General features: G+C 44.7%; 1 protein-coding gene across 3 annotated transcripts in view; it reads right to left on the bottom strand.

Annotated features, from left to right (window-relative positions):
* The window catches only part of LANCL3 (LanC like family member 3), a 60046-nt gene extending 49940 nt beyond the window's left edge, over positions 1–10106 (bottom strand). The window contains exon 1 of one of the 3 annotated variants that reach the window (XM_061627399.1): positions 9208–10106. In XM_061627399.1, coding sequence (XP_061483383.1) covers positions 9208–9771 — 564 coding nt within the window. In that variant the 5' untranslated portion in view covers positions 9772–10106. The remainder of the gene's footprint in view (positions 1–9207) is intronic. The other 2 variants (XM_061627400.1, XM_061627401.1) reach the window with 2 other exon arrangements.
* Positions 10107–27950: the final 17844 nt, after the last annotated feature.

Below are 27950 nucleotides of genomic sequence, written 5' to 3'. Positions count from 1 at the left end.
AAAAAACCACCCTAAACAAATTACTAATTCTCCCTGTACAGAGCACTGCATACAAGTGGGACTCTCAAGTTTACCCTGAAGTAGGACAGGACAAAGCACAGGCCACTCCAAAACAAGTACTTAGGAAGAAACAAAAGGTAGAATAGAGTATGAACAGGAAGGACTCTCCAGTGGTTGTGACCTGCAAGGTGTGTGCCATGTTTGTTTTCTTGCCTGAGAACAACATGGCGTACACCTGCAACAAGTGCAAGCTCATGGCACTGTTGGAAGAATAGGTGAGAGGCCTGGAACGGCGGGTGGCCACACTGAGGACTATAAGAGAAGATGAAGAGTTCTTAGACAGAACACTGGAACAACAGCAGCAAAGAGATGTGGAGGTGGAGGAGCAACAGCATGTGGTAGCAGAAGAGGAGACTGCTTTGAAGAGGAATAACGAAGTGGAGAAAACTCCATGGGAAAGTTAGGAGCAGAAGAGCTAGAAGACACCCTTCACCAGTGGAGCTATGGAACCGCTTTCAACCACTCGAGGAGGAGACTGGAGGACAGCCTGTGGAGGAAGAATTACAGGAGACCCCGTGCGACAATGAGCAAGAGGCTGAAGCTCAATCAAGCAGGGACAATGAAACCATGCCCCACAACAAGAAGAGAAGAGTACTAGTAGTGGGAGACTCCCTACTGCGTGGGATCAAAACCCATGTATGCCGAGAAGATCCGTGGACTCACCAGGTATGCTGTCTACCATGAGGACGGATTAGAGATGTGACGGAAGGGTTGCTATCACTCATCAAGCCCACTGACAGGTATCCCTATCTTCTCATCCATGCGGGAACAAATGACACTGCCAAATGGAGCTACGAAGAAATCACATCAACTTTGAAGTTCTGGGAAGGAAACTCAAGGACTTTGGGGCCCAGATAGTTTTTTCAGCCATCCTTCCAGTGCTTAGAAGAGGAGTAGAAAGGGAAAGAAAAATACTCCGTGTGAATGAATGGCTACGAAGGTGGTGCAGATGTGAGATTTGGATTCTGGGACCATGGGCTTTGGTTCCTGGAAGATGGACTGCTGGCAAGTGATGGGTTGCATCTCACAAGGACTGGGAAGAATGTGTTTGGCCACAGCATGGAGAAGTTCATCAGCAGGGCTTTAAACTGATTCCTAAAGGGGAGGGAGACGTAAACTTGGTGGTAACGACTGATGAAGGCTTATGCACAGTAGCGGGACCAAAGAGATCGGCTCTAATAGGGCCAGTAACAGTCCTCAGAAAAATGTAGTAAGGAAGCCAAGCCATAAATCACATGGTCTTCGATGTCTGTATACTAATGCGCAGAGCATGGGAAACAAGCAGGATGAACTTGAATGCTTAATACAGGAGGGCAATTACGACTTGATAGGTATAAGTGAAACTTGGTGGGATGACTCCCATGACTGGAATACAGCAATTGTTCAAGAAGAACAGAAGGAATAAGACTTCCGGGAAGGATTGCTTCACTTGTGCCTGCCTCTGAGATGAGCTCTCGTCTCAGAGGAAGCTTTTTCAGTTTTAAAACCAGTCAAAAGGTTTTTTTTGACTGGTAAAAACTTTCTCCCAGGCAAGGGAGAAACGAAGAGATCATCCACAAGCTTTGTTGTGTTTGTTGGGGGACTTGAATTCATTAGGATTGCCTATGAACGAAGGACCAGCCAGCAACGTCGGACGGAGCCAGGGAATTTCAAGCAAGCTCAAACTGATTAAGCGAGACGTTTTTCTTTTCTTCAAAGAAAAACAGATTTTAACAGGCAAGCATTCTTCTGTCTATCCTTATCATTTGGCTTAAATTGTTGCAGTAAAAGAGATTTGTTAAAAGAATCAGCACTAAAGAATCCCTGGGTGAGTTATAACTTTTCTCTTTTATACACGGAATTAAGGCGGAAGGAAATCGAAATAGCTTATCTTTGTTTTTATTGCAAAAAGCTGGCCTGGAATTGAGCATTATAAAGATACAAACGGATGAGAGACATCTAATCTGAGGAGAAAAATTTTGATTTATATGAACTTTTGAGTATTATATGTCTGGGACTATTTTTTCTGGTCTACTTCATTTTGACGAATCTGCTTGTTCTTTATGCCACTAACTATTTGGATGCTGTGAACTAAATTTGTTTTGCATTCTTGGACACATAAGAGATAAGGCAGTTTGTGCTGTCTACATTATGATGTCATCAGGTTTGGAATATTAACTCCTTTGTTGCTGGAAAAAGAAATAAATTGCTCTTTGCTTGGGAATAGTGCTATATTGGAAATTGAAGGGTTTTTTTCTTCTTGGTTTTAAAAATGACAATTAAGAAAGTGGCTGAGACCCTGGATGTAAATATGTTTCAGAAAATAATGGATGAGATTGAGATAACGAAACAAGAACTGAGACATGGCAAACAAGAGATGAAAATTGAATTTGGCAAAATGAAGCAGGAGCTGAAAGAAATAGGGGATTTTATGAGAGAGGAGGTTGATGAGATCAAAGATATAACTAGACAAGCAATAGAAGAAGAAAGAAAAATTAAAGGGAAGATAAGATAAAGAGATAAAGATTACTGTTTAGAGATAAAGATTACTGTTTGGAATTCAGCGTTGTCCCTGAAGAAATTGATGAAGATATCAGAGATAAAGCTATCAATGTTTTGAAAAAATTTCTGGACTGGAATGATGTGATGGAGCTTGAAATAGAGAAAATTTATAAAATTAATTACAGATATGTGACAATGGAAAAACTCTCAAGAGATGTGCTAGTGCATTTCGTAAAAAAGAGGAAGAAGAAGACTTTACAACAACATTTCAGTAACACATTCAGAATTGATGGCAAGGAAATATTTGTGAGGAAGGAAATTCCCATCAGACTCTTATTATATGACTATGACTATGACAGCAAGATTATTATGGATGCAAGGATGGAAGATGGAATTAACACTGATAATGGAAGAATGGCTATTGAAATTACTGGACCTAGCAGACTTGATGAGATGGATTAATCGACATGTTTATTTGGAGAAAAACTGATGGATATATTTCTCAAGGAGTGGAAACCTCTCTTTGACTTTTTGCGGAAAGAATAAAGTGATGTTAATGAGATTTGATGATTAATTAAGATAACTACTGGAGGAAAGTGATTTTGTAATATATTAAGAGACAGGTTTGTTATATATTATAGACCTATAACTGATCTGCGACAAATCGGAAGTCAACATTTTATTTTATTGTATTAGTTATTAATTTTTTTTTTTGAAACTTTGAATAAAAATTAATGTTAAAAAAAAAAAAGAACAGAAGGAATAAAAAGGGAGGTGGAGTTGTGCTATATGTTAAAAATATATACCCCTGCAAAGAAATACAGGAAGATGAGCTTGGTAGCTCCACCAAGAGTATCTGGATTAAAATTAATGGGGCAAGTAACAAAAGGAATGTGGTGCTTGGAGTCTACTACCGACCACCCAATCAAGAAGAAGATGAGAATGTAACTTTTGAAAAGCAAATTGCCAATGTTTCGAGGAGGCATGATGTAGTAGTAATGGGGGATTTCAATTATCCCGATATCTATTGGGAGACAAATTCTGCCAAACACGGCCCCTCCAAGAAATTTCTGACTTGTGTTGCAGATAACTTCCTTCCTCCTATAGAAAGTGGAGGAAACAACCAGAGGATCAGCTATCCTGGACTTGATTCTAACCAAGAGAGATGATTTGGTGGATGAAGTGGCATTTACGGGAACCCTGGGGAAAAGTGACCACACCATACTTGAATTCTTGATTTTAACAGAAGCAAAAGCTGAGAGTAGCCATACGCACACCCTGGACTTCAGGAAAGCTGATTTTAATAAACTCAGAACAATTGTAAGTACAGTTCCATGGCAAGCCACCCTAATGAGAAAAGGAGTCCAAGATGGGTGGGAGTTTCTAAAAAAGGAAATTCTAAAAGCGCAATGGCAAGCATTTCCAACAAGGAAAAAATGGGGGAAACAGCAGAAGAAGCCAATGTGGCTTCACAAAAAGCTTAGAGATGACCTGAAAACAAAGAAGGACACATACAGGAAATGGAAAGAAGGCCAGGCCACAAAGAAAGAGTATAGGCAGGTATCACAGAATTGCCGGGATGGTGTAAGGAAGGCTAAAGCTGAGAATGAGCTGAGGCTAGCGAGGGATGCTAAAAGCAACAAAAAAGCTTTCTTCAGGTATGTCCATAGTAAAAGACGGAGAAAAGAAATGGTGGCACAGCTACTCAGTGAGGATGGCAAAATGATAACAGATGACAAAGAAAAGGCAAAAGTGCTCAATTCCTACTTTGGCTCAGTCTTTTCCCAAAAAATGGCCCATGACCCTCCTGGGAAACATGAAGTAGAAGGGGCAGGATTGGACCTTGAGATTGATAGACAAATGGTCAAAGAATACCTAATCACTTTGAATGAGTTCAAATCTCCAGGGCCCGATAAACTACATCCTAGAGTATTGAAGGAACTGGCTGAAGAACTCTCAGAACTGCTCTCTATTATCTTTGTGAAATCATGGAGGACCGGTGAAGTGCCGGAAGACTGGAGGAGAGCTATGTTGTCCCTATCTTCAAAAAGGGCAAGAAGGAGGAACCAGGGAACTACAGACCAGTCAGCCTAATATCAATCCCTGGAAAAATTCTGGAGCAGATGATAAAGCAGTCAATCTGTAAGCACCTTGAAAGCAATGCAATGATTACTAGGAACCAACATGGATTGATGAAGAACAAATCCTGCCAAACTAATCTCATCTCATTTTTTGATTGGGTAACCTTCCTTGTAAACTGTGGGAATGCTGTCGACATAATATATCTCAACTTCAGCAAAGCTTATAACAAAGTGCCCCATGATATTCTGATTAGCAAGGTAGCTAAATGTGGGCTGGATGGAACAACTATTAGATGGATCCACAGTTGGCTCCAGAATCATATTCAAAGAGTGCTTATCAATGGTTCTTTCTCAAACTGGGCAGAAGTAATGAGTGGGGTACTGCAGAGCTCGGTCCTGGGCCCAGTGCTCTTTAACATTTTTATTAACGACTTGGATGAGGAGGTACAAAGTATGCTTATCAAATTTGCAGATGATACAAAATTGGGGGGCATAGCTAATACCATGGAAGACAGAAACAAAATTCAAAGGGACCTTGATAGGCTGGAGCATTGGGCTGAAGACAGCAGAATGCAATTCAACAGGGATAAATGCAAAGTTCTACACTTAAGAAAAAGAAACCAAATGCACAGTTATAAGATGGGGGATACTTGGCTCAGCAGTACGACATGTGAGAAGGATCTTGGAATTGTCGTTGATCACAAGCTGAATATGAGCCAACAGTGTGATGTGGCTGCAAAAAAGGCAAATGCTATATTAGGCTGCATTAACAGAAGTATAGCTGCCAAATTGCGTGAAGTACTAGTTCCCCTCTATTCAGCACTGGTTAGGCCTCATCTTGAATACTGCATCCAGTTCTGGTCTCCGCACTTCAAGAAGGATGCAGACAAACTGGAATGGGTTCAGAGGAGGGCAACAAAGATGATCAGGGGACTGGAAACAAAGCCCTATGGGGAGAGACTGAAAGAACTGGGCACGTTTAGTCTGGAGAAGAGAAGACTGAGGGGAGATAGGATAGCACTCTTCAAGTACATGAAAGGTTGTCACATAGAGGAGGGCCGGGATCTCTTCTTGATCGTCCCAGAGTGCAGGACACGGAATAATGGGCTCAAGTTGCAGGAAGCCAGATTTTGATTGGACATCAGGAAAAACTTCCTAACTGTTAGAGCCATACGACAATGGAACCAATTACCTAGAGAGGTAGTGGGCTCTCCAACACTGGAGGCATTCAAGAGGCAGCTGGACAGCCATCTGTGAGGAATGCTTTGATTTGGATTCCTGTATTGAGCAGGGGGTTGGACCCTTCCAACTGTGCTATTCTATGATTCTATGAATATAAGCCTAGTAATCATTTTCTCTCTATTTTTGGGGGAGTGGGTAAGGTTTCTTATAAAATCAATTGAGTTTCACAACAGTAGATAAATTGCTGATTGAGTACTTCTCAAACCAGGACAATGTCTGCTTCACTCACACACTCACAAGAGGGGGGGAAAGCAAGTATGTTGGATACGTTTTTTTTTCAAGCAAATGTATTTAGTGGTGAGATACTGCAACACTTTAAAAAGGTATCTTATAATTTTTATTATTTATTTATAAAATTTATATCCCACTCTTCCTCCCAGTAGGTGCTCAGGGCAGCAAATTTTGAAGTGTGATATCAAGAGGGTGATTCTCACATCACTTACACCATGACTTCAGTTGCTGGATATTCCATATTGGGCTATCTCTTAATCTACAGCAATGTTCCTTATTTCAGAAAAGCACTGCTCAACAACCAAAAACAGATGTCCTTTATTTCACTTAGAGTGCAATCCAATCCTGGCTGGGGGAGGTGGATGTGGCGGACCCCTGGCTAAGCTGGCAGGCTCTCGGCATCACCAGGCTCCACCAGCAAAACCTCCCATCCAGGCTGAGCCATGGCGCTGCCAGTACCCTGCCGGGGGTCTACCAAGGATGGCCAGCCTGGCAGACGAAGGGCCAGCAGAAGCTGGCGGTAGTCCCCAAAACAGGGTGTTCCAGGGGCATGGTGGGGGAGGAGCCACAGGGGGACAACTTACACAACATCCAAGTCCCCCTCAGAGCACTCCCACAGGTCCTAGTCCCCATGAGAATTCTGCCAGCTAATAGGCTGGCGCAGTAAAAATATTCCCATGGTGGCCTATGGGGACCCCTTACTCACCAGCAGGCCTGTTCATGGGAGCTGGCTCTTCCATAATCTGTCAGTTCTATTTATATATGAAATTTCCATTTAACTCTAGATTTCTGCTAAAATTGGGCCTTGAGATTAAGAAAAGTAAAAATGATCAGTTAATCACCCTCTCTACCCCCACAAAATGTTAGTCAAGTGTTCTCAGTATAATCCATCTCCCCTCAAGAATGAGATAGAAGAACAGGCTAGCTGGTAAAAGTTGCAACACGTTTAAGACCCACCCAACCCAACAGAGCACAGATGGGGAACCTGTGATCCTCCAGATGTGGTTAGCTCCCATCAGCCCCAGCCAGTATGGCTAACGGTCAGAGATGATGGAAGTTGTAATCCAACATTTGGAGGGCCACTGGTTCCCTATCTCTGCCATAGAGGTTAAAGTAGTTCTGCTCCAGATGATAGAATTCCAGGGGCTGCTTAGGTGCACTGGAAAAGAAAAGGCCCCGAGCAACTTTTTCAAGAAGCACTGGAAGATATTTCCCTTGATAAAGAGAGAACCTCAACACAGTTTGGATAACCAATTCACTTGTGCAACTCTTCCCCTACACACACACACTTTTTTTGTTTGGAGTACTCTTCACCCTCTGCCCCCAGTCCCTTAAGACAAAAGGGTTTGAGATATGGGAGGAATTGTGCCTCCTGGTTTTCCTGACTGAAGCCCCTTGCCCCTCAGCCCATATTCGGTAAGAATATTTATTCACCTGTATGGAGCAAGGAAAAAAGATTGCAACTGTAAAAATGCTTAAGAGATAATAATAATAATAATAATATTTAATTTGTTTGTCGCCTATCTGGCAATTAGCCACTCTAATCACAGTGACTCTCTTGTCCCAGATGTTGTGCTCATCTTGAGGAGGAAATAACTGCCTCTTTGCATTCAAGATATTGGGGAGGGGGAGGGAAGAAAGCAAAATTAGGGCAGCAACATCACTGTAGCCTGAAAGACACCAAATCATTTACTTTGGAGCACCTCTAGCGGTAAAGAAAAGCCTGTCCAGGCATTCATCCATGTAGAAATTGTAGTAAGTGGAGTGGGGGAGCTCAATCATGCCTACTAGTTCTACTAGTCCTGCCCACCAACTACCTGTGCTCACTCAAACCTGTGAACAAAACCTACAGTTTACAACTTGTACACATCTAGGCACTATTCACAAGCCCTTTACAGCAGGAGTGGGGAACCTGTTGTTAGACCCAGATGTTGTTGGACTCTAACTCCCATCAAACCTAGCCAGAATAACCAGTGTTGTGTTCAGCATAACGTAAGTACATAAGAAGAGCCTGCAGGATCAGGCCAGTGGCCCATCTAGCCCAGCATCCTGTTCACACAGTGGCCAACCAGATGTCTATCAGAAGCCCTCAAGCAGGACCTGAGTGCAAGCAGCATCCTCCCCTCCTGTGGTTTCCAATAACTGGTATTCTGAAGCACACTGCCTTTGACTATGGAAGCAGTGCATAGCCATGGCTTGCAGCCACTGATAACCTTACATTCCACTAATTTGTCTAATCCCCTTTTAAAGCAATTCAAGAGACCATCACTGCCTCTTGTGGGAGCAAATTCCATAGTTTAACTATGTGCTGTGTGAGTAAGTACTTTCTTTTGTCTGTCCTGAATCTCCCAAAACTCAGCTTCATTGGATGTCCACGAGTTCTAGTGTTATCAGAAAGGGAGAAAAAGTTTTCCCTATCCACTTTCTCCATGCCATGCATAATTTATTACACTTCTATCATGTAATCTCTTACTCACCTTTTCAGTAGCGTTTTCAAGTAGCAGCCTACATGTGTTTGTGTGAGCATCAGAATGTCTGTAAAACAATTGTTTGTGAATAGTAGAGAGATTGCTTCTGATGTTCAAACACATATATGCCAGGGTATCATCTACAATTGCAATGCACATACTGTTAGAACATCTGTAAGGGGCAACAGGTTTAGGTAAACCCATGGATGCCAGGAACAGAGCCTTCAGGTATGATTTTAGAACAGTGTTTGAGTGGTATTTTAAAGAGAAGGGTAAATATATCTAGAACATGACAGGGAGGAGCCAAGGACACCTCAAGAGAGTGGGATGACCTGTGGGGAGATAAACAGAACCCTTCCCTCTGTGTCCAGCCAAGTAATTTTACCCTTTACCGAAAGTCAATAGAGAATCTTGTGACGCATTAAAGAGCAATTGATTTATCATGGCAGAAGCTTTCCTGGCTTAGAGTGGACTCTGGTCCATGAAAGCTTATGCCACAGTCAGTGTACTTTAAGACGTCACAAGACTCCTTGCTGGCTTTGCTGCACCAGGCTAACATGCCTGAAAGTAAGAAAGAAAGAAGCACTGAAGCAAAGGGCAGGGCAGGGCAGGTGGAACATGGCGGGGAGTTGAGGCGCGGCTACCTCCAAGCCCAGCTTCTGCTTCAGCACCAGAGCGGCGCACAGGTAGCCGGCGCGGCCCACGAAGAGCTCGTCCGAGCCGCACTCGAGGAAGGTGATGGGGGCGCACAGCTCGCACAGCTCGCGGAACTTGCCCAGAGGCCTGGCCCAGTCCGGCAGACCCAGCGCCTGATAGACGAGCGCGGCCACAGCGTACACGCCAGCCCCGCCGAGCAGGAAGGCGGCGCGGGTGTCGGCGTCGGCTTCGCCCCAGTCCTCCTCGTAGCGCACGCAGGCGTCAACCAGCTGCTTGGCCGCACGCAGGTAACAGTCCCGCGCCTGGGCGAAGAGCGGGCACTGCGCGACATGGTACAGCATGTAGGCCACGCCAGCTACGCCGCCATACAGCCCACCCTGGCAGCCGCCCAGGCCGCTCGCCGCCTCTCCGCCGCCCAGCGGGGAGACCTCCTTGAGGATGTGGTCGATGGTGGCGGTCACTAAGGGCGTCACTGCCTCCTTGCACTGCCCGGCCAGCAGGCTACCCTTGTAGTCATCGAAGCGGTTGGCGAAGCAGCGCTTGCTGTCCATGCCTGGCTCCCTCCACCACTGGTCTGAGGCTCTCGCTGGCGCTCTTGGCACGTCCACCCAGATATGCTGTAGCTGTAGTCTACGGTGCTGCTGCTCGCTCGCTCCGCAGGTAGCTGCTGACTGACTGAAAAGCCGAGCCGAGCCCCCTGGAGGAGGTGCGTCAGCAGTAGCCTCTTCCTCTGCCTGCTGAAGCAGAGAAATGAGAAAGTACAGGGCAAGACAATGAAGTATTAGGTCATGTAGTTCTTCCCTCAGCCCAGATCAAGGCTGCTTCTCTTCACGAGAGCGTTTGGCATTATCTCTCCCTGCCTGTCGCTTTCTCCCCCCCCCCCCTCTCCAGTCTTGGCTGAAATGTCTGTGGTGTGAAGAAGAGGAGGCAGCCGCTTTCCCTCAGCGCTGGGAAGCAGCCGCCGCTGTCAAGCATGGACCTCCCACTTACGCCTTACATGTCCGCTCCCTGAAATCTTTATGTGCGCGCGTCTGTCATGGGGGAAAGCCATTCTTTAAAGTCTGAAATGCAGCTCTTGTTAAAAGCTTACTGTATAATTGCTTCTCTCCACCCACTCCCACTTCACCTTCCCCATCTTGCAATGAGTTTGCAGGTTATTTTATATAGCAGCTGAATATAGAATTTTTATAGGACTTCATGCAGTCAGCCACAATACAATGCGGGAGTGGAGGCTACACGCACACACATATCTCACTACAACTAAGAAAAGGAATAATGGCTTTAGGAAGAGGAATTTTTAAAGTATTGTTGTTAGAGAGTGAGAAGGCATCTTGCTGTTTTAATATATTTTAATCGGTGTAAAATGTACAAATAATTTTTAATTGTTGTGGCTTTTATTGTGGAATATGTTGAGAAGTTTTAAACTGTACTTTTTAAATTTGCCAAAAGATATAAATAACAAACTAACCCCACCAATCCCCATGCTACCTCCATTTTCATGCCCACCAGCATTTGACTTTAAGCCTACTGAAGACCTTTTGATTATAAATATTTAACAAATTATCTGACTCATCTTTGCCAAGCCAGGTACATTTGCCAAGTTTTACAGTGACATGCAGATATAAGAATTAACTGGCAACTCATCTCCTTTAAAATGCATGATGGTTTGTACCAAATTTCTTTCAGATCCACTTACAACAGTGGTAGGAAATGTTTTTTGAAACAAGTGCCACATTAACACAGTGGAAAGCTGTTGCGGGCTGCATTCCAGTATCAGGCAGTGCCAGACCCAAAAGTGGGTAGGGCCCTACCTACCCACACACTATGGCACTTCTTAGCACCCTTTGTGGCACTTACAATCACACACACACACAGCTGTTTCCCATGGGCATATATTTAATTTTTAGTAACATCACTCATTTTAGTATTACCTTTCATCTTAACCCCAGATTTTTTAAAAAACAAAGTACATTTAAAAGAGAGAGGGCTCATCTACATGATGGTTTACTGTGTGTTTGGTGCTACTCACATCTCTTGCATGGTTCACATGACGTTACTGGCAAACAGAAGCTATCATGCAGTTTCCCCCCTGTAAATCAGAAGTAACACAATCCACTGATAATACAAAAAGGGAAGAAAAAATAGTTTTAGTCTGTATCTCTAGTACTTGCAGACACTTTGCTGCAATGCTTTTAGGTGGGTGTGTCAATCATTTCCTCTACACACCCACTATCTCCTCCTCCCTTCTTTCATTTCATTTCCTGTAGGCTGACAAGCAACTTCTGGCTGCTCTCTGTTCTGCTGGCCTTTTTTATGTTGCCGCAAACAATGCCTTATTTTTCTTTTCCCCCTAACTTGTGTACAAAACCATAATACTGCTCAAACAATGATTAGTATTTCACCTGTATCATACCAGTGAAAAAAACCAAATAATCACACTTCTGGGTTGTTGTTGTTTTAAATGGAACCTACTGTGGCTAGTAGAACAAACTGAGCATGCTCAGTTGCCAAGCAACCGGAGGGAGTGGAAATGTTAAATTAGAGGGTGTGGTCATTAGGAAACTGTGTGATTGATCTTTCCCCTCAGTATGAATATGAACACAATGTTTGCAGCTGGCATTGAGCCCTTACTGTGGACAGTGAAAAGAGAAAATGGAGGTAAAAACAGCATCTTTAGTACAAAGTAATGCTCCCGTGTGGATAAGTCGAGAGAGAAGAAGCTGTCCCTTTATCTGTTTCAGAGCTTGGAAAAGTTACTTGTTTGAATTACAACGCCCATCAGCCCAATCCAGTGGCCATGCTGGCTGGGGCTGATGGGAGTTGTAGTTCAAAAAAGTAACTTTTCCAAGCTCTGATCTGTTTTGAGTAAAAACACCAATGCATACCTGAACTACAAAGCTTGCCTTAAGAGCTATTCAAACTTGAAAATGCAATTGCATCTAGAAAATTCCATACATAGTCAGCATTTTGCAAACTTCAGGCTCAATCTTCATGCAGCTAGAGTTTTTCTTACTTTCTAAAATCCATCACCTTACAGAAGAAGGAACTGAAATTGAAACAGTTTCCCCACCTTTCTATTGCAATGGTAATGAAAGCTATACTGCACATACACATTGTCTCCATCTTGTTCTCTCTTTGTCTCTGCTAAGTATTCCCCACATATCAGATGTTGAGCAGGGAACAAGTGAGCAGTGGTCAGAGAGCTGTCTGAACAGATGATGTGCCAGAGGGTAAGGATTAATTCTGACTGCAGGCAGAACTGACTTGGGTTGGGGGTCCCCTTCCCAGTCCCCTGATTTATAGAAATTCTTATGTTGCATTATAATGTATGAACAATCAATGATATAGCACTGTAGGCCAATGGAAACTTAAACGATGTCCTACAAAAATGAGGTTTGAAGTTTGCATACTCAACCCCTGATGTCTCCACTTAGGTAGCTGGAGATGGTAAAGACCTCTGACTGAGGTCTTGGAAATCCACAGCCATTCAGATGGTAGGGTAAGATGGACATATAGTCTGATTTGATATGAGACAGCTTCCTATGTTCTTAACTCCCCTTCTTACACTTTGTGCGTTGCTTGTAGTGCTACAAGACTTCTCTATTGTATGGTTACCGTTACAGGCACCTTGGCTATTGTCAGGCCCAGGATGAGACTCAGGAACCAGACCAGGGGTTGTAAGTAATTCAGTTTTTATTAGAGTAATGTCCAAACAAAGACTGCGTCTTCTCATGAAGCAGTACAGAAATACAGGTCCTGCGGCATTGAGAGAAAGTTGACAGAGCAAGGAGCTGCTTCCCGCCTGTTCTTTAAGAAGGGGCCAAACGGGCGTGCAACCTTTCGCTCCTCCTTAACTGCCCCTCAGGTACTACCCGCCTTCCCCCCCTTCTCTCTTGTCTTTTCAGATGTCTTCGTGTGTGCGGCGAAGGGGGAAGCATCGGCCCCTCCTCTTCTGAAGTTTCCGATTCCAGTATGGGGGATGGGGGGGCTGATGGTAAACTGCCTTGCGGCTTTTCTGCCTTGGGCAGCCCTCCCTCTTCTCCCTCCTGTTCTGAGCTTCGGAGAAGGGGAGGCGTGGGAATGTCCAGGGACGATTCTGAAACTCCAAAGCTCTCAGGCTCTCCGTTGCTAAGCAACCCTATCTCTGGCATTTCCTCTGCTTCGTCTTTGCTCCACTCGGGTGAAGTTGCTCTCCCTCCTCCCTGCCATAAGTCTGAATCCTCTTCTTCCAACCCCCCGGGACCCCAACTCTGCCTCTCGACATCATCCCCTCTCCCAAGCTGCCCCCCCCTTTGCTGACTTGGGGCGGTGGGGAAAACGTTGATGGAAAAGTTTTACCAAGTCTGGAGCATGCACGTCAACTTCATCTTCCCATGATCTATCAGCTGGTCCATAGCCTTTCCAGTGAATCAAGTACTGCAACTTGCGGCGTCTTATTCTGGAGTCTAGGATTTCCCCAACTTCAAACTCAGTTTGCTCATTTACCAGGAGCGGAGCTCTGGGAGGCTCCTCCGGCCGTAACTCACTGGGAGGGGCGGCTTTGGTTAACAGGGATCGATGAAACACAGGATGTATTTTAAACGTGTCACGTAGCTTCAGTTGGTACGCCACGGGATTAATTTGAGTTTCTATTTCAAAAGGACCCACCCTCTTGTCTTGTAATTTTCTACATTTACCTGGCATTTGGAAGAAGCGGGTGGACAGCCAGACCCGATCTCCCGGCTGCAGGGGGGGGCCCTCCTTCCTGTGCAGGTCAGCAACTCGCTTGTATTCCGTTTTGGCTTTGTTTAACTGTTGTTTCAATGTCTGTTGCGCCGCCTGCAATTCCCTAAGAAAGTTCTCTGCCGCCGGTACCAGCATACCCTCTGAGCTGCTTGGAAAGAGTTTAGGATGGAATCCATAATTAGCGAAAAACGGGGTTTGTTGAGTGCTGGAATGCAGGGAGTTGTTGTAGGCAAACTCTGCAAAATGCAAATATGATACCCAATCAGTCTGTTGATAGGACACATAACTACGTAAATATCTTTCCAGAACGGCGTTCAAGCGTTCCGTCTGGCCGTCTGTCTGGGGGTGATGGGCGGAGGAGAGTTTTAACTCCATCTGCAGCTGTTTCCACATGGCTCTCCAAAATCTGGCTGTGAACTGAGTTCCTCGGTCTGAGACTACACTGTTTGGCAACCCATGCAGCCGGTAGACTTCTTTGATGAATAACTTGGCCGTTTCTTTAGCCTCTAAGGCCCCTGCACAAGGAAGAAAATGCGCCATTTTGGTGAGTAAATCTACCACTACTAGAATGGCTGTCATTCCTTGGGACTTGGGTAAATCCGTTATAAAATCCATGGATAGGTCCTTCCAGGGTTCGTGTGGGACAGGTAACGGTTGTAACAGTCCTGCTGGTTTTCCTGTTTGTGTTTTTGTCCGCATACAGACAGAGCAGGACTTTACATAGTTTTCAATATCCCGACGCATTTTAGGCCACCAAAAGTCCTCGGCCACGTTCTGAATGGTTTTGTAAATCCCAAAGTGTCCCGCTGTGATGGAATCATGGCACTGGCATAGGATTCTGAGCCTTAATTCCCCTTCTGGCACATATCTGGCTGTTTTGAACCATAACAGTCCATTCCTCCAGTGGAAAGTTACTTCTGAGTCTTGATCTTGTCCCGTCTCCTGCCTATATCTTAGCATGTCTACATCTTCTTGTTGTGCCTTTTTGAGTTCCTCTTCCCATGAAGGCTGACACGATCCCAACGTTAATTTCTCTGGCGGGATCACTTACTGAGGCTGGTCATCTGATTCACTTTCTTTGAATTGTGGCTGTCTGGATAAGGCATCTGCTCTCTGGTTTTTGGCTTGGGCATGATAAATAATCTTGAAGTTGAATCTAGTGAAGAACTGGGACCATCTTATCTGTCTCTGGTTCAACTTTCTGGCTGTTTGGAGGCTTTCCAGATTCTTGTGGTCGGAGCGCACTTCAATCTGATGAGAGGCCCCCTCTAGGTATTGTCTCCAGTTCTCAAAAGAATCCTTGATGGCCAGCAGCTCCTTCTCCCAAACTGTGTAGTTCTTCTCTGCTGGCTTTAACTTCCTAGAGAAGTACGCGCAGAAGGACCCCCCCGATGGCAAAATCCGAAGCATCTGCTTCCACGACAAAGGGGCGGGTCGGGTCAGCAAAGCGCAGAATGGGCTCGGAAGCGAACCTTCTCTTCAGCTCCTCAAAGGCCTTGGTGGCATTCTCTGTCCATTGAAACTTCTTCTTTCCCCTTAAGCAGTCAGTCAGAGGAGCTGTTAATTTGGAAAACCCTGGAATGAACTTTCTGTAATAGTTGGCAAACCCTAGAAACCGTTGTACATCCTTTTTGGTAACAGGCAGGCCCCAGTCCAATATACAACTTACTTTCCCTGGGTCCATCTCCACTCCTTCCGCTGAGATTCGGTACCCAAGGAAGTCCAAAGACTTGAGGTCAAATCCACATTTCTCTAACTTGGCATACAAGTGATTCTCTCTCAGTCTCTTCAGCACCATTTTCACATGCTGAGCATGGTCTTCCTGGTTCTTTGAGAACACCAGGATATCATCTAAGTAACAGATTACATACGTGTCCAACAGGTCTCTAAACACGTCGTTCATGAACTTTTGAAAAACTCCTGGACTTCCACAAAGCCCAAAAGGCATGACCAGGTACTCAAACTGACCATAAGCGGTCAAGAATCCTGTTTTCCATTCATCTCCCTCCTTCATTCTGATCAGATTGTACGCTCCCCTCAAATCCAGCTTCGTGAAGACTTTTGCGGAGCGCAGTTGGTCTAGCAGCTCTGAAATCAGGGGCAGCGGGTAGCTGTTAGGGATGGTGATCTGGTTCAATGCGTGATAGTCGTTACAAGGTCTGAGTTCCCCCCTTTTCTTTTTCACAAACAATAGTGGCGCTCCAGCAGGGGACTGTGAGGGACGTATGAATCCTTGCCTCAGGTTTTTATCCAGAAATTCCTTCAGGGCCTCCCTCTCAGTCTCTGTGAGCGAGTAAATTTTCCTCGATGGGATGCTGGCTCCTGGCACGAGATCAATCGCACAGTCGTAAGGGCGGTGGGGGGGTAGAGTCTCTGCCTCTTTTTCATCAAATACATCTTTGAATTCCTCATACTTCAGCGGCAGGGTCACTTGCTCGCTCTCCTGCGCTGCCGCCGCCAAGGTGTTCTTGATTCCTTCGGGTTGACAGTTCTCCTGACAATACTGTGAGGTGAACCACACCACCGCCTCCTTCCAACTTATCTTTGTTTGTTTGTTTGTGCTTTGCTAGCCAGGGCATTCCCAGAATCACCTCAAAGTTCGAGAGATCTGACACGTATAGCGAAATGAACTGTTCATGCCCAGGGATTTGAAGTTTCACTTCCTCCGTGGCTTGTGTCACCCCTCCTGACTTCAGGGGTCTCCCATCGATGGTCTCCACAGATAGGGGAGCGTCCAGTTTCCACCGGGAAATTCCATGATGCTTGGCTAGCTTTGCATCAATAAAATTTGTGGAGGCTCCACTGTCAATCAAGGCAGTAGAATTAAACACCACTCCTCTGGAAGTTGTAATCTGAATAGGTAAGACCAACATCCCTTTTGAGGGAGGTTGGATCATTGGAGGGCCTTTATACAACGCGGCCCCCAGTCCACCAGCCTGCACGTGGACTGGGTGTTCTAGTTTCCCGACGGCTCGGCTTTCCCCCCTTTCAGTCCACAGTCTCTGGCCACATGGCCCGGTCTTGAACAATAAAAGCATAAACGTTCTCGACGTCCTCTTTCCTTTTCTTCTTCTGACAATCTTGGCCTAGCCCCTCCTTGTCCCTCAGTTGCATTACCTGCCGCCCCTGCAGTGGAAAGGGCCTTGCTGCGGGATGCCGAGGCTGAGTATCTCGGGACCTCCTGCTTCTTTTCCAGGCGTCTTCCTTCCATCCGGTGATCTATCTGTAGGCATAGCCGGATGAGCCCTGGCAGGTCAGTGGGAGGGGTGGTCCTGGCCAGCTCATCCAGGATTTCAGCATTTAATCCACTCCGGTACATAAACATCAAAGCGGCATCATTATAACCCGTTTCCTGGGACAGAATTTTAAAAGCGTTAGTGTACTCGGAAACAGTCCCTTTAGCTTGCTTCAGAGCGCCTAGCTGCCGCGCTACTGTTTCATCTCTTTGCGGGTCTTGAAACATCTCGGTCATCTCCTGTATAAATCCTCTGTATCTTCTTAAGACAGTATCCTTTCTCACCAGATATGGAGTCACCCATTTTGCAGCTTCTCCCGCCAGAAGGCTAATCACGAAGGCGACTTTAGCCCCATCGTCTGGAAATTCTGTGTGCCTGACATCCAGATATAATTCACATTGAGCTACGAAAGTTGCCAACTGATCACTCTGTCCGGCATATTTTGGGGGCAATCCAATGGGAACCTTTACTGCGGCAACTGGAGGGGCTGTTCGCATCTGGTCTATCGTGGTCTTCAAGGCTTGATTATCCGTTTTCAACGCCTTGACAGCTGCTAGCAGGGCTTGGACATCCGTCTGCATCAGCTACCTTAGTCCTCAAGAGTTTCACTTCTTCCGTCTCAGAAGTGGGGTTCGTCCCCCCCCTGCTCCCTTTGACATCTTGTCCCAGTCAAGTGAAGAGAGCGTTGAGGGTGATTGAGGTGGCTCTGTCAAGCTGTCAGGCCCAGGATGAGACTCAGGAACCAGACCAGGGGTTGTAAGTAATTCAGTTTTTATTAGAGTAATGTCCAAACAAAGACTGCGTCTTCTCATGAAGCAGTACAGAAATACAGGTCCTGTGGCATTGAGAGAAAGTTGACAGAGCAAGGAGCTGCTTCCCGCCTGTTCTTTAAGAAGGGGCCAAACGGGCGCGCAACCTTTCGCTCCTCCTTAACTGCCCCTCAGCTACTACCCGCCTTCCCCCCCCTTCTCTCTTGTCTTTTCAGATGTCTTCGTGTGCGCGGCGAAGGGGGAAGCATCGGCCCCTCCTCTTCTGAAGTTTCCGATTCCAGTATGGGGGATGGGGGGGGCTGATGGTAAACTGCCTTGCGGCTTTTCTGCCTTGGGCAGCCCTCCCTCTTCTCCCTCCTGTTCTGAGCTTCGGAGAAGGGGAGGCGTGGGAATGTCCAGGGAAGATTCTGAAACTCCAAAGCTCTCAGGCTCTCCGTTGCTAAGCAACCCTATCTCTGGCATTTCCTCTGCTTCGTCTTCGCTCCACTCGGGCGAAGTTGCTCCCCCTCCTCCCTGCCATCCGTCTGAATCCTCTTCTTCCAACCCCCCGGGACCCCAACTCTGCCTTTCGACAGCTATAGAGATTGTTTGCTATTCTCAAATATTCTGAATTCTGCAAGTTTATTTATTTGTTTATTTTTATTTATTATTTTATTTATATCCCATTCTTTTTCCCAGCAGGACCCAGGGTGGTGTTGGGTTAAAATGAATTAAGGATGAAATAAAGTTAATGCCAGTTTATTTGCCCCTAACCTGATCTCCCATCCCGGAAAGAACCTGGCTCAGGTTGCAAGCTGAATTCACACCTTCACATGTTTATTGAGCTTTAGCAGAAATGTGTCAAAAGGATGAAAGCCTTTGCCCCACAAGTATGTGTTTAGTATGGTTTCTGTCTCCTGCCCTCTTTGTTTTGATGTTCTTAGTTGTTTTAAGAACTCTGGCACCACTTCTTATCTCAAGGTTGTAACAGTACGCACAATTGATGTGCAAAAGGGGCAACACGTCCCCAGCAAATTCCTTCCTCCCCTTCATCCCCTCTTTCCTGACCTATATGCCGATATGTAGTTCTTTATGTTTTATGGTGTTCATTCCCCTGACCTGTAACCTCTCTGTGAGGGTATATAATCTGACCCCACTCAATAAACAGGGTTCCCATTTCTGGAAGGCATCTGCTGGACAGGCTTGCATCCCCTTTGCCAAAGGTACTTTTGTTGTCTTATTTCCTGGGTCTCTGGCAGCAGGTTCATGTATACTTAGCTCCGCACTCTGCCCGGGGTAAAATGAGGTGAGTACGGTAACAGGACAGCTCAGAATTTTAGTTTTTACCTAACAGTGGCAAGTTCTCCCTTAGTCCTTTATTGCGCTCTGGTTTGGTCTTCCAACCCCTGCTCAACATTATCTCATAGATCTGTCACCTCCTAAAATCCAGTCTATAGGCATCTTTTACAGAACATAAGAAGATTCCTGCAGTATCAGACCAAGCACTTATTCACTCTAGAATCCTGTTTTCATAGTGGCCAAGATGATGCTTACAGGAAGCCCACAAGCAGGACCTGAGTGCAACAGCATTCTCCCAAATTGTGTTCCCCAGAAACTGGTATTCTAGAGGCATACTATCTCTGATACTGGAGGTAGTATAAAGCCATCATTGTGAGTAACCATTAATAGCCATATCCTCCATAAATTCGTCAAATCCCCTTTTAAAGCCATCCAAACTGGCCATATAGTGGGTGCAAATTCTGTTCACTGTGTGAAGAGGTAACTTCCTTTTATCTGTCTTGAATCTTCCAACGTTCAACTTCATTGTATGACCCAAAGTTCTAGAATTATAGGTAGAAATAAATTCTCTCTATCTACTTTCTTCACACCATGTATAATTCTACACATTTCTGGCATGTCCCCTTATTTCACAACCTTTCATCATAGGAGGGCTTGATCCAATGTACATCAGTTTACACTTCTTTACACTGAATCACATTTGATATTTTAATGCCCATTCACCCATTCATCCTTTTGGGGTTCCATTAAAAAAGTGACCCTTCTCACTGCTTACCTCTAACTCCAGGCAATGTATGAACAAATGAAAAAGCACAGGCCCCAGTACCAATATCTGGAAGACTCCACTTTCTACATTCCTCCATTGCGAGAAGTGTCCATTTATTCCTATTTTTTGCTTCCTATTTTTTAACCCTGGGGTAGGGAACATTTTTTGGACTGGGGTGACAAGCCAGAGGTGGGTGAGGCCAGAGACAAAAGTGAGTGGAGCAACAAATGTACATTTCACCTTTGTACAGTAGTCTAGTTTTACATACACTCCCACATACCTCTCTCTCTTTTATCCAGGCAAGCAAGATATATTATCAGAATTCTTCTGCAATGAAGTCAGATGCAAAGAATTTAGTTCAGCTTCTGTGTAATCTCCTTTTCCTCCTTTCACACCCCTTTGACTTGCTTGTTATCCAAATTTCCAACTGCCCACGCACCAGTCTCCTGCTTCTAATGTATTTTAATATTTTTGGTTATTAATGTTTTTAGCAATGTGCTCCTCACATTCTTGTGTTGTATGTCTGTTTACTCAGAAGTAAACCACACTATGTTAAGTGGCGCTTATTCCCTTGTAACTGTATTTAGGATTTTAGCCTTAGTCATATCTTTGCATTTGCCAGGCATTTATGTACACTCATTCCTTGCAGAGTACTTATTCCTCTCACGTCCATTCTGACTAGAATCTTAATAGGTCACTTGATCAACAGCTAAAGAACAGCAAGGGGTGATCTGGCTGCTGCAGAAGCAGATTAATTTAAATAAGTAATTAGGGGGCATTTAATCTGATTGACTGAGCAGTTAGTGGCTAATTCATTTGTCTCAGAGTAGTCCTTAACAGAGACACTCTCTAAAGTAACTTGGTATAGATAGCAATATTTATCTTTGAGGTCCAGTGAATTAATGGCAACTATGGTTAGAAGAGGAATTTATTTAATATAATATTTCTTTAGTTAAAACTGTTTTTAAAATTTAATTTACTGCAGTTTTGGCTCATACAATGCTTTTAAACACATTCTTTAGAACATTAATAATGCATTATGAATGTTAATTGTGTGGCCAAGTGCTTTATGGAATCAACATTAGCATACACCCCTCACCTAAGCCAGGTATGACAATACATTATAAAATGTATTTATCATAGTGCTTTATGTATTACAGTTTTAGAATGTATTAATTGGAATACAAATGCGAACAAGTGAAAATGGAATCTAAAGCCATGCAATTTACCCATTTGTTGTAATTACTGTGAATATGCTGAGTTCTCATCTCTAATTTAAAAACCATTGTGAATTTATTTTTTAAGATAGTTATGTAAGTGAACTGATCCAGATTTTACTGGACTGTGTTTATCTAAATGTTCCATGTATAGTTTTGTGAAGAAAATGCTACAATTCAGAACTGTGGAAACAAGTATGGCCACACTGGAACTTTAAGGCAGATAAAAGTAAGCAGACTGACCATGAACCACAAAGCCAAGAGAACTACCTAAGAAAACTTTGCATCCCTTTTTATTTGGTCCACTGTTTGCAAGTCCTTTCCACTTAACTGATATAATATGTTGTACTTATTATATGCATGATTCTTGTGCATAATTATTACCTAGTCTTCTCTTTGATTGTTCTTGTCAGTTTGTATGTTCCTTGATAGAGCCAAGGAATGACCACCTGCAGATTCACACCTTCTGGTAGTTGTGCTGGTGCAATACAAAGCACCCATGAATTGCCATGGAGGGGTGAATTGACCAATCTTGTGAATGGCAGATCTCAACAGTTTGAAATGTAGGGGAGAGTGAGATATGATTTTACAAAGTATCAGAAGATTTGCTGAAGTGCACACCCCAGCAAAAATGTTAAGTTCTGTTGGTTTTATCATATCATTATCCTGTCAAAATGGTTGTGTTAATTCTCCTTATGTCATTTCTGTGAGGGGAAGCTCTATAGATCATGTGTTAAATAATTATGCTGGCAAATATAAGAAGACAGACTTCTATTTTTCATGGGCCTTTTTCTTTACTGACATTTGTACATAGACTCTTAAGGTGTGGTCTGCCTACATAGTCAGAGGCGATTGCTTCTGAATACCAGTTGCTAGAAATAGCAGGAGGGGAGAGTGCTCTTGCACTCGGGTCCTGCTTGAGGGCCCCCCATGGGCAACTGGTTGGCCACTGTGAGAACAGGATGCTGGACTACATGGGCCATTAGCCTGATCCAGCAGGCTCTTCTTATTTGCTGGGGCTGGATGCCGTGAGAGGCCACAGGCAGGCAAGGCACTGTGTGTGCTTTCCCTTAGTTACATTGTGATGATAAAGGCAACAAAAGAAGGAACAGTTGCATCATAAAATTCAGTTTTTGGACTTGTACCTTCTCCAAGAGCAAAAACCTCAAGTGGTTTTAAATTAATGTGCTTCATGCTTGGTGAGCAGGTATCTTCAGACTGTTGTTGTTGACTCTGAGATCCTAGGGCAGTTTAGCACAATTTAAAATACAACATTAAAAACATTAAAAATACAACATTAAAACAAATTATAATAATGAAAGAAGGGTGATGTCAGGTGTCAAAGGCCAGTGTACTGAAAACTATACAGGGAAGGTGCCAGGTATGCATCTCTCTGTGTGTGGGAGTCCCACAACTTCAGGGCTGGCACAGAGAATACCCTTTCCAGGGCCACCACCACCCCAGCTTCTGAGGATGGCAGAACTAGCAAGAAGGCCCCTCTGCTGATCCTAACACCTGAGGGGGTGTGTAAGGAAGGAGGTGGTCTTTCAGATATTTTGGAACTAAATTGTTTAGGGCTTTAAAGACTAACATTAGCACCCTAAATTGCTTCTGGATATGAACTAGCAACCAATGCAGCTGTTTTAAAACGGGCTATATGAGATCTAAATGGAATCCAAGTCAATAATCTGACCACAACATTTTGTAGCAGCTGAAGTTTCTGAGTCATCTTAAAGGGCAGACCCACTTAGAACACACTGCAGTAGTCCCGTGTGGAAGTTACCAGAGCATGGAGTACAGTGGCCAAGTCATTTCTGTCAAGAAGGGACCATAGTTGGCAAACCAGCCATAGCTGGAAAAAGACACTCCTAGCCACTGAGGCCATCTGAGCCTCCAGTGACAGTGCTGAATCCAGGAACACCCCCAAGCTATGGACCTGCTCCTTCCAGGGGAGTGAAACCCATTCAGAAGAGTCTGTCTTCCCACCTTCTGGACCTGAGAGCTTCAGAGACATAACATCTCTGTCTTTTCAAGATTCAACTTCAGTTTATTGGCTCACATCCAGCTCATCACTGCCTCCAATCACTGAACTAACACCTCAGCCACCTGTTCCAGTTCAGATAGGTCCTATAAATGCAGATTCTAGGGCCGTGGACAGCCTCCTAATCTAATACAGGGCCCTGACCCAAGCTGACCTGGGGAACCCCAAAACTGGATCCAGCCCTGAATTAAATGTGGGGGTGGGACTAATGTTTAGAAAGGGCTTTAAAAAAATCTAATTACACATATGGCCGGGACGAGGCAAAGAAAGGAGGTGCTGTGTCTCCTTCCCCCCTCCCATTTATACTGCAGAGAGCATGCAGGAGGGTTCGATCTTGCTGGTGCTGCTTTTCCAGTGCATTCCCTGTGGGGAATATGCAGGCGAAGCAGACCCCTGCAACCAGAAGGATTGCACCCTCCACTCACCAGCTTGTGAATGGAGGGTGCAATTCTGCTGGGTGCTGCTTTGCAAGTGCCTTCCCTGCAAAGCAGCAACCTGGAGTCAGCAGGATTGAAACCTCCATGCTGTCCTATTGGGTGCTGCTTCACAAGTGCCTTCCCTGCAGGTGAGTAGAGGATTAAATTCTGCAGGGATTTCCTTCCCCAGCGTGTTCCCTAGAGGGAACACGCTGGTGAAGCAGACCCCTGTAGTGAGCAGGATTGCGCCCTTTCTTTACCAGTTGGTGAGAGGCAGGTTCAATCCTACTCAGTTGACTGTGTGTCTGTGTTTCTGGAAACAGGCAGGCACAGCCAAAGTGCAGTGTGGGGCTGTTTGAAATCCCTCTTGCAAACAGTCATGTGCTGCTCTTTGCAGAGGCTGTCTCTGTTGGCATGAGGTCTAGTAGTTTTCCATCAAGTCTGCAAAATTGTAACTAGGGGGAGTTTTGTCTTAGCCCAGTCTGGGAACGGACTGCCAAGGCCGTTGCTATGGTAACCATCTGATAGACTGGGAAAGTTCTAACAGAGTCTGTAAGTTGTGTCTTCTGATTTATGCCTCTGATCTGTGAGGCTGGTCTTCTGTGTATTGCCTCTGAACTGAGAGGCTCTCTTCTGTGTTTACCCCCAGAGGGGGGGGGTGACTGAAGAAACTCTACATGTATTTACTCTTAAGCCTTAAGCCATAATGTCTTAATAAAAGACTCTTAACATGCTCTAATGTTCTGAAGAAGTTTCTTGCTCAACTTAACTCCAACGTAATGTATGCTGTTTCACGCAACAATGCTCACACGTCAACAGGGGTTATGGGCCCAGATCCACAGCGCATTACACGGGAGTAAGTTGCTGGTCTGAACGGCAGACGGAGTTCCAGAGAGGGCAGCTTGATTGATTGAACCAGACAGAGGTGAGCAACATGGCTGTAAACCTGTCTGGGGGAGGCTTGCCGATGGAACGGCTTAATGAAAAGAATTATGGCAGCTGGAAGCTGAGGATGCGGGCTTTGCTGATAAAAGAGGATTTATGGGACACAATAGATGGACCCACTCCAGCGGTACTGACTGCGGCCTGGATGCATAGAGATCAGAAGGCGCAGGCTTTTATACTTCTGGCTCTATCTGACTCTCAACTGCTACACGTGAGGGATGTTACAAACGCCAAAGAGATGTGGGACCAGTTGGAAGGCATTCATGTGCAACAGACTGCGGGATCTAGATTGTGTTTGGCACGGAAGCTTTATCAAATGCGCTTTAAGGGTGAGTGCGACATGTGTGAGCATCTCACGGAATTCAGACGCCTGTTTGCTGAGTTGACGGACCGAGGCGTCGAACACTCTGAACTTCAGAAGACCTATCTGATCCTGGCTTCACTTGATGGGACTTGGAATAATATGGTAATGGCTTTCGAAGCCATGCCTGACGGAGGTTTGAACGTTGTGTTTATTGAGGAAAAGCTGACCCAAGAATGGCAGCGGAGACAAGAGGCGAAAAGAGCTGAGTCTATGGAAGCTGTCAGGAGGCAAGAGGTGAAAAATGCCGTGCCGAAGGATAATAAACAGGAGCAGCAACAGAGGCTGAAGGCTTGTTTTGTTTGCGGAGATCGACGGCATCTACAGTGGCAATGTCCAGTCAAGCGAAACTCCAGGGACGGAGGCTTGAAGCAAGGCAGTGTGAACTTTGTTTGTAAACAGAACTCTCAAGATTTACGACCTGTGAACTGGTTGCTTGACAGCGGAGCAAGCCATATATTAATCAATGACAGATGTTTGTTTTACGTTTCAGAAGAAGTGAAAGACTTTGTTTTACTTGCTGATGGATCGCGTAAGAACGTTCAAGCCCGTGGTCTGGTGAAGTTTGACAAGCTTGGAATAATGTCAGATTGTTTGTTTGTTCCGCAATTGGCTCATAACATATTGTCAGTGAGCAAACTGGTGAGTTGTAATTATTCAATTTTGTTTCACAAAGATCAATGTTTTGTAATGAGGGGAGATCAAGTGTGTTTGCAGGGAAGCCTGAATGATTCACAGTATGTAATAAAGAGCAGTCAAGCAGGGTGTGCTGTGTTAAATGCTGAGGCACAGGTACATCAGGGCTGCGTCCATGAATGGCATCAAAGGCTGGGGCATGCAAACCTTGACACGATTAAGAAAACCCCAATGCATAGTGAAGACATGCGTTTAAGAGATTGTGGACAGTTAATGGATTGTGATGTATGTAATCAAGCTAAAATGACTATTGCACCAATAAACCGGGAGGCTGAGAGAACCACAACAGCTCCCTACCAGCTAGTTCATGTTGATTTATCAGGGCCAATAAATGCTTCACGAGGAGGTGCGAAATTCTTCATGGTACTGGTAGATGATTTTTCAAGATTTTGTCATGTTTTTCTGTTAAAGCATAAAAGTGAAGCTGAGCAGAAGCTGAAACTGTTCATTAAGAGAATCGAAACTCAACACGGTGTCACGGTGGGGGCTATACTCTCGGACCAAGGTGGGGAATTCACGAGTAAGGCATTGAGTGACTTTCTGGAGAGTAAGGGAACAAACCAGAATTTCACTGCTCCATACAGCCTGTTTTCCAATGGAACTGCAGAGAGAAAAAATAGGGTGCTTGGGGAAGCAATGAGAGCCATGCTGCTGGATTGCAGTTTAGGGAATTCTTTCTGGGCAGAAGCAATTCTTTATGCGAATTACATTCACAACAGGGTGTTGCACAGTGCAATTGGAATGTCTCTTTATGAGAAACTTACTGGCAGAAAGCCTAAAATACAACACATTCAAAAATTCGGGGCAAGGTGCTGGATCCACATTCCACAGGGGAAAAGGAGGGGCAAGCTTGCGCCCAGAGCACAGCAAGGTTTTGTTTTGGGATTTCAGAATGCATATTTCAGAGTTTGGTGTCCAGAAACACAGCAGTTAATTCTGAGCAGAAGCATTAAAGTCTCAGAAAAGCCTTGGGATCAAAGGCAGACAGTTGTTCTTACAGGAACAGATGACACACAAACACGAACACAATCACAGACATTTAAGCCAAACCTTGACATTAAAGTGGAAGGCACACAAATACCTCTCAGAGATGCTTTGAATGAGCTCATTTGTGCAAAACGCAGATCAAAGAAACGAAAAGCTGAGGAAATGGAAGATCCTGGGCACGCGGTGCCAAGCACAAGCACAAGTACAAATGGGGGGGCAGAGAGAGCCGAAGCTCTGGTTCCTTTAAGACGCTCTACAAGAGCAAATTTAGGCAAACCACCTGAAAGATTTACCGTGGGATTAATAACAAGTCCTGGAATGAATAAAGTTGTAGAAATGGATCCTGAGACACTTTATTTGACATGTGTTCAACCAAAGTTTGAGTGAATAAAGTTTTGAACTGTACTGAACTGAAAATGTATGATGCAATGTACTGAAATGTATTGCAAGAGGTATTGTAGAAATGTATTACTGTATGACTATGTATTGTGGAGATGTATTGTGGAGATTTTTTTGTAATTGACAGACATGATGGGAAAAAGGGGAGCTTGTTGGCATGAGGTCTAGTAGTTTTCCATCAAGTCTGCAAAATTGTAACTAGGGGGAGTTTTGTCTTAGCCCAGTCTGGGAACGGACTGCCAAGGCCGTTGCTATGGTAACCATCTGATAGACTGGGAAAGTTCTAACAGAGTCTGTAAGTTGTGTCTTCTGATTTATGCCTCTGATCTGTGAGGCTGGTCTTCTGTGTATTGCCTCTGAACTGAGAGGTTCTCTTCTGTGTTTACCCCCAGAGGGGGGGGGTGACTGAAGAAACTCTACATGTATTTACTCTTAAGCCTTAAGCCATAATGTCTTAATAAAAGACTCTTAACATGCTCTAATGTTCTGAAGAAGTTTCTTGCTCAACTTAACTCCAACGTAATGTATGCTGTTTCACGCAACAACGCTCACACGTCAACAGTCTCCTTCTTTCCACCCAAAAACCCTGCCCTGGACAGCTCCAGATTGCTCCAGGCAGCACAACCCATAGCTGTCTTGACCCAACTTGGTCAAATCCAGATCTGCCCAGATTGGCCCAGTTCGGTTCAGGCTTCGACTGAATCTGATGCACAGCCCTATCAGATTCAGACAAATTAATGGTAGATTATGATGGCAAAACATGATTACACAAGTACAGTTGAATAATTTTAAGGTCACACTAAAATTACTGGAGTGGTATAGGCCTGGGATTTTTTTTTCAACAATCCATCTTCAGGCAAGAAGAGGCAGACAAGGTGGCAAGAATATGATAA

This window comes from Rhineura floridana, chromosome 5 (genome assembly GCF_030035675.1).
Source record: "Rhineura floridana isolate rRhiFlo1 chromosome 5, rRhiFlo1.hap2, whole genome shotgun sequence".
Lineage (NCBI taxonomy): Eukaryota > Metazoa > Chordata > Lepidosauria > Squamata > Rhineuridae > Rhineura > Rhineura floridana.
Note: the sequence above shows the minus strand (reverse complement) of the source record. Positions and strands in the feature narration are given on the sequence as shown.